This window comes from Leptodactylus fuscus, chromosome 2 (genome assembly GCF_031893055.1).
Source record: "Leptodactylus fuscus isolate aLepFus1 chromosome 2, aLepFus1.hap2, whole genome shotgun sequence".
Classification (NCBI taxonomy): domain Eukaryota; kingdom Metazoa; phylum Chordata; class Amphibia; order Anura; family Leptodactylidae; genus Leptodactylus; species Leptodactylus fuscus.
The window spans coordinates 56,739,249-56,757,417 of NC_134266.1; the positions used below are offsets into that span (position 1 = coordinate 56,739,249).

At 42.3% G+C, this 18,169-nt stretch overlaps 2 protein-coding genes across 2 annotated transcripts in view; both read right to left on the reverse strand.

Annotated features, from left to right (window-relative positions):
- Positions 1 to 18,169, reverse strand: part of ASMTL (acetylserotonin O-methyltransferase like) — a 155,836-nt gene that overhangs the window by 77,234 nt on the left and 60,433 nt on the right. The gene's annotated exons all lie outside the window — the stretch shown is intronic.
- P2RY8 (P2Y receptor family member 8) lies at positions 14,669 to 15,844 on the reverse strand. Its single transcript, XM_075262635.1, has one exon. It carries the CDS (start codon positions 15,827 to 15,829, stop codon positions 14,759 to 14,761), a length of 1,071 nt encoding a protein of 356 aa, XP_075118736.1. The 5' UTR covers positions 15,830 to 15,844; the 3' UTR covers positions 14,669 to 14,758.

Sequence of the window (18,169 nt, forward strand, 5' to 3'; positions counted from 1 at the left end):
GGGGGTGTCCCCAATGCTACGAGAGATTTCTCCAGCGCCGCCTCCATATTCTTCAAGAACGGTTTCTCTACGCGTCTTCTTCCGGAGCTGGGTTCAAACTTCTAGTCCTCGTGCAGAGCAGACTGCGCATTGCCGCGGCCACAAGAAAATAGCCGCTTACACAGTGGTGCATCATAACAGCACGTACCTAGCTGGCTACTGATGCAATATAGCTGGCCAATCCAGCAGTGTCTCCTATGTACCTGTTTGACATTTGCAACATGAGACCCTTAATGGCATCAAAGCACTTCTATAGAGATAGGCAAACCAATTTGTGTGCAAATGCTTAAATCTTGGCTGGTGGTTAAGGATATGTGTTATGTCGCATGATGTTGTGCATATAAAAAGTGCATTGTTCTGAGTTGGCATGAGGTCCTAAAGAAGAGGGGTAGCACCATGTTGTTTAGGGACAGTAGATGTTGACTACCAAGTTGATGTTGTCATCATGATGTTGTCTTTGAGGGAAGGAGCTTGTGAGGCCCTAGAGAGAAGGATCCTGAGACTGGCGACTAACTACCCAAATCCATGAAAGCAGTCAATTGACAACTGACCAGTAACCAACTGGTAAAAAAGTGATCACTGATGGGTGTAGCGTCAGTGTCATGGTATGGTGATGGCTGATGAGTATCATGCCAGGGCCACATAATAATTTTCCCTTACGGTGCCTGCATCAGATATTGGAACACTAAATCGGTTTGTAAAACAAACAAGAGCCTTGTTGGGAGGTGTAAGGAGAGTTAGTGGGCCTCTGTGAGTCATCTGTGTATCACAACCAAACCGATATTTCTACCGCTTTTGTGTCTCCACAAGGTCACATAACAACTATACCGATTACTAGCAGCCACTAACTTCACATTTATGTAAGGTGTTATAATCTAGACCCGGTACTGCGTAAGTGAATGTTTATTAGCGCTTAACACCTCAATATAACCTATAACCAAGGCCTTACCTACAAAACCACCTTTTCCTGTATTATTTTTCACTTACGTTTCCTTTTGAACACATATGATAATTTTCATATCATTTGTATACATGGACTTCTGCTCTACACCTTATATTAACGTGACATATGTTTGATGTTTTTTCGAGACAAAGAAACCCATATTAGCATTAGTTTAACTTCCAACAAAACGGGATTATAGATGACAGTATCCGCTCTTAGTAACAATCTCCGCTCTTTCATCCCACTGGTCATCGATAAGAGTGCTCTTCTGTCATGTACTGCATTCTTGCTCTCTTCTTCCATAGTGAAAGGTTGCTTTTTGACCCTGGTGGTCTTCAGTCGTCCAAATATTGTCTCCTCTTGTGCTATTGCTATGTGATCATATTCCAGCAAAGCAATGGTTAATTACCTGGATTTTGGACTCAGGCACATGGAGCTCTTCTGGATGTTCCTAATTATAAAGTGATCATGCCTGCAGCATAAATCCAGCTGAGGCTAAGTTCACACAGTGCTGTTTTGAGGCTGGGTTTACAATGCACTTTTCTTTTTTTACTGATTGTAGTGAAGAGTTGCACATGTTGCGATCCATGTCACCTGTTCTGAGTAGCACGTCTACTGCCAGTAAACCAGTTTTTCAATTGAATGGCTGTTACGCTAGGTTGACAGCTGTGTTCGGGTTTCCGTCCCCAAGACTATAATTGGGTCCGCCCAGTTTCCACTCAAAAAATGTGGAAAGCAAAGTTCTTCTTGCAGGACTTTTCTTTCTGCATTTTTCAAGCGCCATGGGGAACGAAATCCCCGAATGGAATAGAGCTGCAGGTGTGAACCGAGCCTTAGCATATAGGTGAAATATATAGTAACATGATAGACATTGGAAGATTATAAAGATAATCTGTTTTCCCTTAGCCCAAACAGCAGAACAAGATGGGGTATTCCTGCCCCTGTGTACTGTTAGGACAGGTGGAACTTTTAATTAGCTAACAGTTTTTCCCCCTATAAGAGGCCAGAGCAACCTCCTCCCCCCTGTGTTAGTCAAAAAGTATAAAAGGCAATATAACAATACAAACATTACCATAAACAATGGGAGGGAGCCTTGTGCTGCTGTTTGGGCTAAGGGAAAACAGATTATCTTTATAATCTTCCATTCCCCCTACGCCAAACAGCAGCACAAGATGGGGATCTAGCAAGTAAAATCCCAACTAGGGTGGGAGATCTTGGCAAGCAGATGCCAAGACAGAATGTCCGAAGGCTGTGGCCTCTGAGCTGCGCCAGTCCAATCTGCAGTGTCTGGCGAACATCAGATGAAAACTCCAGGAAGCAGCGGAACATATCTGCTCTAAGGAGAGCGAGCGTCTCTCTGACCGGGAAGTTGGTCCAATTCCGGTACTGGTAGGTCTTGAGCGCGAAGAGAGCAAGCGATGGCCTCCCTGATCAATCTTGACAGGGTGGCTTTAACACCTTTGTTATGGCCGTAGGTATTGATGAGCAGGTTCTTCGAAAGGAAGCTGTACAATCCAAATATATGCGCAGATATAAGCGACCCTAGGACAAAATCCCTGGATGAACCCAAGTTGAACCCTATCAGGGAAAAAGGTAATGAATGGCTCCGAGGCAGCCAAAGCTTGTAATTCTCCAATCCTTTTGGCAGAGGTAATTGCCAACAAGAAGGTTACCTTGTAGGAGAGATATCTCCAGTCCACTTCTGTTAAGAGTTCAAACGGGGGAGAACAAAGCCCCTGAAGAACCGCAGCCAAGTCCCATTGCGGGACAGGGGGGCGCATCTGAGGGCGGAGCCTAAAGGCCCCTTTAAGGAATTACTTTAATAGTGGATCTTGTTATAACCAGGTCCCTAGAAGAGCGGAAAGTGCTGAAACATGAACCTTCAGGGTAGCTGGAGTTAGCCCCTTATCCAGGTCACTCTGTAGGAACTCCAAGACCGATTCGATAGCAGAGTTATTAAGCTGCCTATCCAAGATCCTTTGGTAACTCCTGTTAGTTGAATCCGCTCTTGAATGGGCCAACGTTCTTAGAACGGCCTGGGATAATCGTCTATCTCCGTATACGATGCGGTCAACCTCCAGGCCATGAGGTTGAACCTGTCCAGGTCCTGGCAGAGCTGTCAGTTCAGAATTACCAGGTTTTGGACTTGTGGAAGCCTCCAGTAGGTCCCTTGACTCATTAGGATGAGGTGGGTAAACCATGCCCTTTTTTGGCCAGAACGGCATGATCACTATTGCCGAAGTCTGGTCCTGCCTGAGTTTCGCCAATACCTTCGGAATCATCAGAATAGGAGGAAAAACGTATGCCAGTTTGAACCTCCAAGGTATTGACAGGGCATCTACCGCCAAAGGATTGTCTTCCCGGTAGAGGGAGCAAAACCTTGTCACTTTGGCGTTGTACTGGGTGGCCATCAGGTCCACCTCGGGGAGACCCCACATCTCAGTGAGATGATGAAAGATGTCCGGATTTAGGGACCATTCGCCTGTCATCACCAGGCCTCTGCTTAGCTGATCCGCAAGGATGTTCAGCCCACCTTGAATATGAACCGCTGATAGTTGTGAAAGATTCCTCTCCACCAGGAGAATATTAGATTTGTCACCTGCAGAAGCGAGGGGGGATCTGGTTCCCCCCTTGTTTGCTGATATATCGGACTGCTGTTAAGTTGTCTGTTTCACTCTCACAGCTTTCCCTTGCAGGTGGGGTGCAAACATTAGAAGCACACTGTGCACCGCAGTGAGCTCTCGCCAGTTGGACAAATGAGCCTTCTCTAAGCTGGTTCCAGGTCCCACGTACCGGGGTCTCCCCCAGAAGCACTCCCCATCTTGTGAGGGAGGCATCTGTGGTCAACAGGGTCCAGGATGTCTGGACCGTGGATTTCCCGTCTCTGAGCTGGGACCACCAAGCCAGTGATCGACGGGTTCTGATGGATAACTGGATAGGCTTCTGTAGCCCCGAAGGACTGTGGTTCCCGACTCTCAGGATCTCGCACTGTAAGGGGCGCATGTGCCATAGGGCCCACAGAACTGCCCTGATGGCTGCGGACATGAGACCTAGGACCTTCATGGCGGTCCTGATAGTAACCTTCCGGGTTGTGGATAGGTGATGAGCCGCTTGACCAATCTTCTCCTTCCAAGGAGGAGGCAGGGAGATCATCATGCTGAGAGAATCCAAGATAACCCCAGAAATTGAATCGGGGTAGATGGAACCACTACCGACTTCTTCCAGTTTATTAGCCAGCCCAGCTCATTTAGGAAAGCCACAGTGGATTCCAACTGTGTGGCAAGCACCTCCTTTGACCGGGCTTTTAGGAGCCATTCGTCTAGTTATGGGACAATAAGATCCCTTGGAGGCGCAGGGCGGCTACGACCGGGGCCACTACCTTTGTGAAGGTGTGGGGGGCCAAGGATTTGCCGAATGGGAGAGCTGTCTAGATAAAGTTGCTTGATGCCCTGGAGAGGGAGGGTCCTTACGTATTTGTCTGGCTTGAACAAGTTGAAGGACCGATGGATCTTGGATAAGCCGTGATCAGGCGGACATATGATGAGACCAAATAGCCTACCCAGCCGATCTAGATGTGCTCTTCTCAGAGAGGGAGGCATAGGTAGTCTACAGGGTCTGTCGTTAGATGGACCATGGCCACTCTCCACCAGAGAGGGATGCATCAGTGGTCAACAGGGTCCAGGTAAACTGGACCGTGGACTCTACATTCAATTTCATGTTCCTCCTATGGAACGCTTATCTGGATGTTCTCTCCACCAGAGAGGGAGACATAGGTAGTCAACAGGGTCCGGCCTTAGCTGGACCGTGGACACTCTCCACCAGAGAGGGATGCATCAGTGGTCAACAGGGTCCAGATAAATTGGACCGTGGACTCTACATTCAATTTCATGTTCCTCCTATGGAACGCTTATCTGGATGTTCTCTCCACCAGAGAGGGAGACATAGGTAGTCAACAGGGTCCGGCCTTAGCTGGACCGTGGACACTCTCCACCAGAGAGGGATGCATCAGTGGGCAACAGGGTCCAGGTAAATTGGACCGTGGACTCTACATTCAATTTCATGTTCCTCCTATGGAACGCTTATCTGGATGTTCTCTCCACCAGAGAGGGAGACATAGGTAGTCAACAGGGTCCGGCCTTAGCTGGACCGTGGACACTCTCCACCAGAGAGGGATGCATCAGTGGGCAACAGGGTCCAGGTAAATTGGACCGTGGACTCTACATTCAATTTCATGTTCCTCCTATGGAACGCTTATCTGGATGTGCTCTCCACCAGAGAGGGAGACATAGGTAGTCAACAGGTTCCAGCCTTAGCTGGACCGTGGACACTCTCCACCAGAGAGGGATGCATCAGTGGGCAACAGGGTCCAGGTAAACTGGACCATGAACTCTGCATCCAATTCCACTTTATTCCTATGGAACTTTTCTCTAGATTCGCCCCACTAGTGAGAGAGGGGCGTTTATAGTCAACAGGGTCCAGCGCTAGCTGGACCATGGACATCCCGTCCTTAAGATGGAACACCACCTGGATGAAAGACAAATTTTGAGGAATAACTAAATTGGCTTGACCCAGACTGCTGAGTTTTTTGTCAGCTGGATGACACAGCCTCCTCCATCCAATTCCTCATTGCCCGTATGGGAATCTCCTGTAGATGCGCTCTCTACCGGAGAGGGCTGTCTCTGTGGTCAACAGGGTCCAGACTATCTGGACATGCAGCCCTTAAAATGAAGCCCCTCCAGGCCCCACGGGTTGTGATTCCAGGCCTCAGACTTACCTTCTGCAGGCCGCATGCGCTATATGGCCCAAGGGACTGCAACTGCAGACCCTGACATAAGATCCAGTAACCTTTGGCAGTTAGGATGGAAACCCGCTGTATTACCTATAAATAATGCACTGCTGATATGATCTTTTCCCACCTAGAGGAGGGAGATTTTCAAGCAGACAGAGTCCAGCATGAAGTTTAGAGACTTTCTCCATGTGAATGGACCATGAGAACCACAAGTACCTTATTAACTTTTTTTTTTTTTTTTTTTTTTTATATCACAAATGCAAAGTGCAACTGGGATTGAACCCAGGATACTGTGGATTCAGGCATACAAGTCTGTAACCCTACAGCTTGAGCCACTAGGGCTTCTATTTCTAAGTAAGACCTCTTATGAAAACTGGGAGAGGGAACCTTACCAGAAATCTGCATGTACTCCTTCACCCAGGAGATGACAACAATAAATGAAGGGCTCCTAGCTGGAGGACCCCGTACTGACAGCAGTGAAGACATGCATAACCTTACAACAAATTGCCTTAGAGCATACACCATCATGTGAGCAATAAGCAAATATGCACCTAATAAGTAATGATAGTACATAGGTATATGAACCCTTCTTTTAGGTTCACAGCATATAGTCCCCGCTTAGGAATTAAATGCACATTGAAAAACCGCAAGAAATACAAAAATTTGGTTGGATCTTACCATAATGGCGGTGAATCGACTTCGATATTGGGAAGTTGACAGAGTGCCCATAGCAAATAGAAATTAGTGCTTTTAGTCTCTGCAGTGAACACAGAGGGAAAGCTGAAAGAGGACACGGCTTACCTTACTGCAGGGCAGTAAATGAACTGCAGCTGAAAAAAAGTCAGTAACCTGCACAAGGCAGGTAAGACAAAAGACTGCAGTATAAACCTAGATCTTTCACTCAGAAAGAAGGGAAAGAGAAGAAAGGATCTAAGACACCTTATTGTAAACCATAGAGGAGGCCACAGCCTCCTCCACCTGTCCAGTCGCACAGGACAGAAAAAAACACAGGGGGGAGGAGGTTGCTCTGGCCTCTTATAGGGGGAAAAACTGTTAGCTAATTAAAAGTTCCACCTGTCCTAACAGTACACAGGGGCAGGAATACCCCATCTTGTGCTGCTGTTTGGCGTAGGGGGAATGTTTGCAGTAAGGCTGAGTTTACATAACGCTTTTTTTTTTGCTATGAGGGGACATTCACACGATGTAACGCGGCGTTGATTCGTGTAAGAATCAGCGCTGCAAAACAGAATCCCCTTGACTTCAATGTGTTACGCACGTTAAACGAAAACCATTGAAGTCAATGGGATTCTGTTTTGCAGTGCTGATTTTTACGCGAGTTATCGTGCAAGAATCAGCGCCACGTTACATCGTGTGAATGCCCCCTAAAGGTTGGTTCACACTAGCGCTTGTATTCCGTCCACAAGGAGTCTGCATGGAGACCCCCCCGGACGGAATGCAATTGCAATTGCAAGCGATGTGCTTGCAAAGCACATGCAGCCCAAAGACTATAACGGGCTCAGTGTGCTTGCCGCGCACTGCCCGCACGAATGAATTGTGCGGGCAGTGCGCGGCAAGCACACGGAGCCCATTATAGTCTATGGGCTCCGTGTGCTTAACTGCACAGCGCTTGCATTAGCATTGGTATTCCATCCGGGGGGGTCTCCATGCGGACTCTTTGCGGACGGAATACAAGCGCAAGTGTGAACCAACCCTTACATGGTTTTTAATTGCAGTAATAAGTAGCACATGTTACTATATTTGTCTTCTGTAGGCTAACAACCATACCATCAGATGCATAGTAACATATGCTACTCATTACTGCAATACAAAAATACTTCACACAGTTCTTCAGCAAAAAAGTGTAAACCCAGCCTAAAAAAGCACAGTATAAAGCCAGTCTAAATAAGATCTGCATGCTATCTGTAAAGGGGTCATCCAACTCATATTTTTACGATTTAATACTTACTAAGATTTAGCACTTGTCACCATTGGCTGCCACTCCTTTGGTTTGTATACAGCACCCCACTGACATCACCAGTGAAATCCCGATTGTGTTCTGGGGCAGCTGTAGCCAGTCACTAGACTCAGCAGTGACCTCTTCACAAATGGCACATGACTGCTGCCTAAGTCATTTGCCCGTGTCGTAACACTACCACACCTGTTCTGGTTCGGTCCAGCTCCTGTGCCCTGTGAGCCTACCTCTAGCCACCGGGTCTTTTTTTTTTTTTTTTTTTTTTTTTTTTATTCAAAGTTTTATTGGGTTTTTTCTTTTTATAAGCACATACAAGCAAACATAAGCAGAAGTTACAGTCTCGTAAGGGAACAAAAATACAACCCCCCTGGTCTATTTTAAGTCATTCTTGGTATCTGTAGTACTCCTGAAGATCACTCATTATATTCTTGTCTTAGGCTTGCCATATACATGAGATTTCAGACAGCCGTCATGTGACAGCCCAACCAATGATTGTTCATACACGTTGGGGTGCAGTTTAGTTTACAAAAAATGCATAGTGAGTCTGCTCAATGCTTGATGATCAGCAAAAAGCAAATGATCAAGCCAAACATTGAAATTTTCAGTTGCAACTGACCAAAAATATACAACATGGCTAATCTGCTTCAGCAGACCAAAGACGTTCATTTGTGGCATCAACATATCGATTGTCATCTGAAATTGGAAGGTGCAGCTTAAAAAATTTGCTATGTATGGCCAGCTTTAATACCTGCTTACTGCATATGGTTCCCAGACTACTCTCAAGGTTAAGACCCTTGACTATGTTTCCAGTTCATCTACCTGTCAGTATATATTCAGTCATGAATAAACGTGAGTCTCTTCAGTAATATTTAGAATGCTGATACAAAAAGTATTTAATACATATCTAATACCAGTGGCGTAACTAAAGTCTTGTGGGTCCCGCTGCAATCTTTTGTCCGGGGCCCCCTACCTCATACCTCATCCGTACAGTGAATTCTTGTTAGTGATGTTACGGGTGCTAAAGAGTTTATTCAGCCTTAGTGTGGTTGGGGTAATCTGTGGGTCTCCTTGGTTTATGGGTCAGATGGAAGCTGCAATCTCAATACTGATGCCAATGCTTATGGGTCCCCTAAGGCTCCTGTGCCCCGGTGCAACTGCACCCACTGCACCCCATCAAGTTACACCCCTGTCTAATACACTACAATAAAAAAACTCTACTTTTGAATCTATATTTAACTAAATTTGAAGTATTTTACATTTAGACTAAGTAGCGAAGCACAGCAAAAAAAAAAACATTTAGGATAAAACGTGGTGGAAACTCCTGCATTCCCCTAGGAATTGATGTGCTGTGATATTTTTCTGCAATGTGCGGATGGGATTAGACAAAATCTATACAAATTGGAATTTGGAAAATGCTGCATAAAGTTATGTTGGGACATGGTTTACACAACAACTATTGGGGCAGATTTATTTAGACTGGTGTATTGTACAGCAATCTTAATAAAGGTCCCGACTGGTGCAGGTAGCGAGTGAGTTATCATTATAAATCACCCGTGAATCCTACCCTCCTTCGGCCCAAATTCGTACAATGTGGCGAGCATGGCACAGAACGAGGACTGTGGCACACGTTTGTTTTAAGAAAGGGTCTAGTGCCAAATGTGTGTCACAAAATCATGTCTTTGTGACAGTTTTCTGTAAATCTCTCCCATTGTGTCGAGCTCCATCCTTGTACCAATTATTTTTGGTGTAACCCATATAGCTTTATTATTATTATTATTTTTTATTTAAGAATTTTTTTTTTCATAAAGCAGCTGTCGTGGGTCATGTTTGTTGACTTTTGACAGTTTATTCTTATAAGTGAAATACTGATAATTCTGAGCTATTTCTCATTACAGGCTAATGGTTTTTGTTGTTACTTTGTAGGTAAGTAATATTCCTTTATCAAGAGTAAACCTAATGTCTCTTCTGCCTAAGGCAACCTATAAAGGTGCCCCCATGCACCAAAGTACCAGTCCTATGATGGGGCTTACCTAATTAAAATTTTAGGCCATGTTCCCGCATTTGGAGATCATTGTGGATGCTGAAGAACATTGCAGACCCTCTGGAACAACAATTGGAGACCGAACTGAACAGGAGCAGAGATTGGTGAGTAAAACATCAGCCGATACCTGTTGGAGTAATCCCATTTAAAAAACGCTACCTCTCAGTTTATGCCAGGAGGAGCTGCCTGAGGCCGGTGCAGTCCTGCCCATTATTTATCATGTTTCAGGTACTTGTAATTCAAAGCACTGGCTATACATTGGCCGGGATACTTCTGGTGGTTTTTTTTGCATCACTACAAACTTTATAAGGAAAATGTTTGTTCTCGTACTGTGTTAGCTAGTGGGTAGGAAATATAAAAAAAACAAAAAACTTGAGAGTCTTCAGTAGTTGATACCTTTTTAATGGTTAACTAATAATGATGACAGATTACAATGTTTCGGAAGGATGCATATTTATGTACAAAAGGGCACATAGGGATAGAATTCCAGGAGGAAGGGGGGTAGAGGGTTATTAGTAATTGGTACAAACAATGTAAACAATTCCAGGTTTTTATCAGTTCTCAGGGTCTCAGGTCAGTGATTTCTGTAAGAAATCTGTGCTACAGTCAGCCACCAAAGCTCAGGAATATGGTTGTTAGCAGCTCACTATCACCTCCAACTAACACAGGAACAGACAGAAAAGGTGCAAAATATGCCCTCACATACTGACCACTGACAGGATAGAGATACCAAACTCTAACAGGGAATATGGAATCCAAGGTACGTTCATCTGTAACACACCTAATGTAATGTATTTAATAATGTGCACCAAATGTCCCACTGAAAATCTGTATGTTGGAGAGACCGGACAGCAGCTTAGAATGCGTATGAATTCACATCGCCATACAATTAGAGAACGAAGACTGGATCTTCCCGTATCAAAACATTTCTGCAATGAGGATCATAATATCACCGATCACATGAAAATTTTGGTTTTAAGAGGGAATTTCAAATCAAAGAAAGAACGACGGATTTATGAGTATAAATTTATGACCCTGCTTCAAACACTGGAGAGGGGGCTAAATTTGTCACACGGTTTTATGGCTTCTTACAGAAATCACTGACCTGAGACCCTGAGAACTGATAAAAACCTGTAAGTGTTTACATTGTTTGTACCAATTACTAATAACCCTCTACCCCCTTCCTCCTGTAATTCTATCCCTATGTGTCCTTTTGTATATAAATATGCATCCTTCAGAAATGATTTTAAATTTACTTGATGAAGGAGCCGAGAGTTCCGAAACGTTGTAAGCCATTAAAGTTAGCCATTAAAAAGGTTTCAACTACTGAAGACTCTCAAGTTTTTTTTTTTTTATATTTCCTATAAACTTTATAACAGGAAAATAGCTGCTTTATGTAATATACAGACTAAGAGACCTTTCTTACCAAATTGAGGAAATATTGGTCATGTGGTTTCATCAAATACAGTTTCTCTATTATAAGTAAAGTTGAGGCTTTAAGTGTAATAGGTAGAGATGAGAAGTCACATACACTTATCTGTGGCTTGGAAACTAACCAAAAATCCAAATAAAATCCATAGTTCTGCTTGCAGGGAGTTGGCCATTTGAATGTGTAAAATTTACTTTTTAGGGATTAGGGATGAGCGGACATATTTGGACAGAACTGGATTTGATTTAAACTTCCAAAGGTCCTGGAGAGGTGAGTAAAATAACTAATCAGTTTAACCCCTGGTGCACTCTTCAGACCTTTTCTGGTCTCTGGCTGACGTCACACACCCTGGGGTCACTGCTAAGGTTTGTAATTGGATTTCAGCAGTCACGTGGGCCATTCTTTCTTATTTATATGAGATGTAAAATTGTTTGTTGTAGGATTTTGTTATCTGTCTCTTTTTTTATTTTGCAGTGATTTGTTTTCGTAAATTTTCTTTTAATATCTTTTAAATATACAAAATAAAAAGAAGAAAAAGTGATTGCCATTGTTGTTCTTATTTATCTTATGATATATGTTATAAAGCACTTTATTTTTGTCAAATCCATCCATGTGACAGCCATAATTGGTAACTACTGCCATAATGCAAGTAAATGAATATTAGGGAAGACATCAAAGAAGACTTGTTTGTACAGGTTTTATTTACAATAGTTTACAGGTATCTCTTACTATGAATTGTAAAATTAAACACATTTTCCAAAGCCAATGTAGATATAAAAACTTAACAAAAACGATAATTACATCTGACCCATAAGAAACAGTAGCAATATACACACATATATACAGTCCTATGAAAAAGTTTGGGCACCCCTATTAATCTTAATCATTTTTAGTTCTAAATATTTTGGTGTTTGCAACAGCCATTTCAGTTTGATATATCTAATAACTGATGGACACAGTAATATTTCAGGATTGAAATGAGGTTTATTGTACTAACAGAAAATGTGCAATATGCATTAAACCAAAATTTGACCGGTGCAAAAATATGGGCACCTCAACAGAAAAGTGACATTAATATTTAGTACATCCTCCTTTTGCAAAGATAACAGCCTCTAGTTGCTTCCTGTAGCTTTTAATCAGTTCCTGGATCCTGGATGAAGGGATTTTGGACCATTTCTTTCTACAAAACAATTCAAGTTCAGTTGTTTGATGGTCGCCCCGAACATGGACAGCCCGTTCTCAAATGATCTGAAAACAAAGATTGTTCAACATAGTTGTTCAGGGGAAGCATACAAAACGTTGTCTCAGAGATTTAACCTGTCAGTTTCCACTGTGAGGAACATAGTAAGGAAATGGAAGACCACAGGGACAGTTCTTGTTAAGCCCAGAAGTGGCAGGCCAAGAAAAATATCAGAAAGGCAGAGAAGAATAATGGTGAGAACAGTCAAGGACAATCCACAGACCACCTCCAAAGAGCTGCAGCATCATCTTGCTGCAGATGGTGTCACTGTGCATCAGTCAGCAATACAGCACACTTTGCACAAGGAGAAGCTGTATGGGAGAGTGATGAGAAATAAGCCGTTTCTGCACGTACGCCACAAATAGAGTTGCCTGAGGTATGCAAAAGCACATTTGGAGAAGCCAACTTCATTTTGGAAACAAAGATTGAGTTGTTTGGTTATAAAAAAAGGCGTTATGCATGGCGTCCAAAAAGAAACAGCATTCCAAGAAAAACACATGCTACCCACTGTAAAATTTGGTGTAGGTTCCATCATGCTTTGGGGCTGTGTGGCCAATGCCGGCATCGGGAATCTTGTTAAAGTTGAGAGTCGCATGGATTCCACTCAGTATCAGCAGATTCTTGAGAATAATGTTCAAGAATCAGTGACGAAGTTGAAGTTACGCCGGGGATGGATATTTCAGCAAGACAATGATCCAAAACACCGCTCCAAATCCTCAGGCATTCATGCAGAGGAACAATTACAATGTTCTGGAATGGCCATCCCAGTCCCCAGACCTGAATATCATTGAACATCTGTGGGATGATTTGAAGCGGGCTGTCCATGCTCGGCGACCATCTAACTTAACTGAACTTGAATTGTTTGTCCAAAATACCTTTATCCAGGATCCAGGAACTGATTAAAAGCTACAGGAAGCGACTAGAGGCTGTTATCTTTGCAAAAGGAGGATCTACTAAATATTAATGTCACTTTTCTGTTGAGGTGCCCATACTTTTGCACCGGTCAAATTTTGGTTTAATGCATATTGCACATTTTCTGTTAGTACAATAAACCTAATTTCAATCCTGAAATATTACTGTGTCCATCAGTTATTAGATATATCAAACTGAAATGGCTGTTGCAAATACCAAAATATTTAGAACTAAAAATGATTAAGATTAATAGAGGTGCCCAAACTTTTTCATAGGACTGTATATAATAGTCATTTTCAAAGATGGATTGTATACCTCTGTAATGCTGGGCAACCTCAATGTTTTAAAGTTACTTTATATTGAATAAATATTCTTAAAGGGGTTGTCCAGTTTCAGACAAATGTTATTGTTTGTATAATGAAGCATTATACAATATTTTCTATATCAATTCTTCACAGTTTTCTAGATCTCTGCTTGCTGTAATTCATTCGGCTTACTTCCAGTAGATAAGAATCAGTCCATGGTTATGTGATGTACAGTCCATGGTCATGTGATATATAGTCTATGGTCATGTAATATACAGCCCATGGTCACGTGATATACAGTCCATTTTTCATGTGATATACAGTCCATGGTCATGTGATATACAGTTCATGGTCACGTGGTATACAGTCAATGGTCACATGATATACAGTCCATGGTCACATGATATACAGTCCATTTTTCATGTGATATACAGTCCATGGTCACATGATATACAGTCCATGGTCACGTGATATACAGTCCATGGTCACGTGATATACAGTCCATGGTCATGTGATGTACACACAGGTGCACAGCTCGTTACAATCCCAGCACACTAATCAGACCTCTGTGTTGTAACAAGCTGTGCACCTGCGTCTCCATCACATGATCATAGACTGTATATCACATGACCATGGTGGTGGCGCCAGTTTGTAACTGTCTAAAGGCATATTTACATGCGCCTACCCATGACAGACATTTCCTATCACTGCCCACTAGTTTGCTACATTTAAATACAGCAGATCTTTAGTACTATACAGTCTGCAATCTGCATTCGTTGGCCAATAATTGCTTCGTGTAAAGGATCCTTAAAGTTTATATGTCTGGTTATGAATTTGTTCCAAGTTTATAGAATAGTTTACCCATACTGAACAATTTTAACCAGGGTAAGAATGTTGACTTTATAAACAATATCATGTTACATTTCAAGAAACGTTCAAGGTTTGAACTGCATCATAACCCACCTGCGACGTGCAAGTACTGCCTTTGTAGTTCCATCTTCTTACTTTAAATGCTGAATTATTGAGATCCCAGTTAGATGCGAATAGCAAAATAATGTTCAGCACCCTCAACCATCACACAATAACATCTAGATATCACTTTCTTTGTGTTTATTGTCGTATCGATTTCCGTTTTCTTCACACTGTCCACTGGAAAAAGTCAGATGGGAGAACAAGCTTTCTCGCCTAGTTCCAAAATGATTGATGCCTCGGGATCTGCAATTCAACAGCTCTAATGCTTTCTTGCGAAATTCTTTACAAGCAAAGTAATAAAGAAAAGGGTCCACACAACTGCTTAAACAACTCAATGTAAGGGTCAGTTTGTAAACATGGTAAAAACTCCTCTGATAGAAGAGACGGACAATTGTGTGCAGCAAAAGGATGATATTGTTTGGTGCAAAGCAGGTGAGAAACATTATAAGGACAAATATCGCAAGGTAGATAGATCTTTTTTCATGACCTGTGCCGTGCCTGTTGGATGTCTGAATCAGTTTTCTTATAATACGGACATAACAAAGCACAGTAATTACAGATGGAATGAAAAAAAAGAAAAGGAAAAGACCGATGATGAAGAATGCCCAGGAAAGGATGTTTGGCAACATATTCCATTTAAGAACATCAAAACAAGTGGTGATGTTTAGATGATCCACTCTATACATTAGATCAGTCGACTCCATTGGGTACAAAGCTATTAGCAACATCAGCCAGATCAGAAGAATTGCACCAATTGCGTATCTTTTTCTCCGCCACATAGTTGATTTCATTGGATGGACAATGCCTAAGTAACGCTCCAGGCTGATCAACATGATTGTTAATATGGTACAATACATATTAACATAAAACATAACACTCACCACATTGCAAAGTTCTTTCCCAAATATCCAATTATTTCCATGTGCATGGTAGTGTATTTGGAAGGGAAGAAGAACAGCTAGTACAAGGTCTGTAATGCTCAAGTTAATCATAAAGATTACTGAAGATGTGATGGGTTTAGAGTGAAATATCAAAATCCAAAGTGAAATTATATTTCCAGGAATACTGATTAACGTCACAATTGAATATACCACTGGTAAAGCCACCCAGATGGCTTTGTTTTGAAGCATGGTGAATGTCTCATTGTCTGGGCTGGATTCATTTGGTAAACTGTACACGTCCATCATGGCTCCGGTTTATGATTCTTTTAACTTGATTTAGAAAAATTCATCTGCAAAATAAGAAAAAGAAAAGGTGGGATATTCGGGAAGTGTACTTATATGTCCTACCTTACATTTCCAGTTATATAGAACACCAATAATTCACTTTACTTTTTCATGAGATGTTTATACTATATATTTCTATGTGTGGCTACCTAGTGGTTGTATTGTGTATTGCAGACATGTCATTGGTTTTGCTATTGGTTTCATGAGAAATTGGAGTCCTCATTCAAACTTGAGCTTTAGTAAGGAAAGACATGTTATTCAACTCTGATATCCAAACTGAGATACACAAATCAGAGGATTAGATACACAGCTCTGCACACACCAACACACATCATAGCATTAGATACTCAGCTCAGCACACAGTATCACACATCAGAGGATTAGATACACAGCTCAGCACAAGTCAGTTGATTAGATACACAGCTCAGCACACACCATCACACATCAGGGGATTAGATACACATCTCAGCACAGCATAATATATGGCACAACTAAAAAACTGGTACAGGAAATCTGTTCTGTATCCGGTGGTCTTCTCAGATAGGTGGTCTTTTGGACAGGTTTCACTGTGTGTCTCTTACAGGAAAAGTAGCTTGTGCTGCAGCATTACACCACTGCATATAGGGTGAAATTCTGAGCCAAGTTCTCTGATAATGTGACTTTCAAGGCAAGAGCAACTATGTAGTCTCAATGCAAAGAATACATTTCTGCCTTACGGTTTCCTAGTGTACAGTACAACACTATGCTACAGTCTCTCCAAACGCATTATGATTAGAGATGAGTGAGTAGTACTCGATCGAGTAGGTATTCGATCGAATACTACGGTATTCGAAATACTCGTACTCGATCGAGTACCACTCGCTGGTCGAATATAAAAGTTTGATGCAGAACCAGCATTGGTTGGCCGAATGCTATACAGTCAGCCAATCAACACTGGTTCTTCTCCTACCTTTAGAAGTCTTCTCCGTGCAGCTTCCCCGCGGCGTCTTCCAGCTCTGAATTCACTCTGCCAGGCATCAGGCGCTTGTAAAGCAGGCATGCGCAGTCGGGTCTGCCAAGGCCCGATGCCTGGCAGAGTGAATTCAGAGCCGGAAGATGCCGCGGGGACGCTGCAAGGAGAAGACTGCTCGGAGGATCCAGCCCGACCCTCACTCGTGAACTTGGTAAGTATAATTTGATCGAACGTAGCCTACCCCTGAAACAGTCACATGTACCCCTGTAACGAGAATTTTCCCCCTATAGACTATAATAGGGTTCGATATTCGATTAGAGTAGTCGAATATTGAGGGGTTACTCGAAATGAATATCGAACCTCGAACATTTTACTGTTCTCTCATCTCTAATTATGATACAGCTTGGGTCGGGTGAGAACCACAATGTTTCCTCCGTTTTACACTACAAGAAAGTGTTCACTGCATAGTCAAATTCTGTATAAGAATCTGTGAGTAACAAAGGCCGCTGTAACATATTGTGAACTTCCTGATTTAGAAAACACCTGCAAAGCTTTCCGGCATACTGTCGAAAACACATGAAAGTCTTACTGGCTTATATTGCTAAACTTGTGGCACCTTTATAGCAAACACTGGAAACCAAACAGAAGGTGAGATTCTCAGAATACATTTATCAAGAAACAATTTGCCAGCATTGTACGGTTTTAGCAAACAGGCGCTTGTGATGTAATAATCTTAAAAGATTTAACTCTTAAAAAGAAGCTGTCACATTATAAAGTGCAGTCTGCAGGCAGCATGTTATAGAGCAGGAAGAGATGAAAAATTAATATACAGAGACTGTTGTGAGTGCCAGCAGCACCAAGTGGCCAGTTGCCTGTTATATAGAGACTGTTAACACTGAGGGATCCTGTTTAAAGCATCGGCTCTAGTAAAGAAACAGCTTATTGTAACCATTGCCTAAGTGTTATCGCTTGTCGTTCTCCTCACACTTTAGAAGCAGTGTGACTTCTATGACAGTGGGGGGATGGTTATCAAAACTGGTAGATCCTATGCACCAGAGTAAGATAGATGTCTCTTAAACTATGAGCACTTCTTACACCTGAAACTGGCCTAAATATCTTCTCAGGAAACAGGTGGTGGAAAATGGCAAAGTCGCAAAAAATGGGTTTACTCGAAAACTTTACACCTCTTTTACACTAAAAAAAATTGTCAAGATAGAATTAGAAATTCCCAGAACAATCTTCTCACAGAATACATGACTTTTTTTTGTGCAAAAACCTAGAAAACTTAGAATTTTCACAGAATGTAAAATTAGAAAATTTGGAATCTGGTTACATAGTTAGCGGAGGGG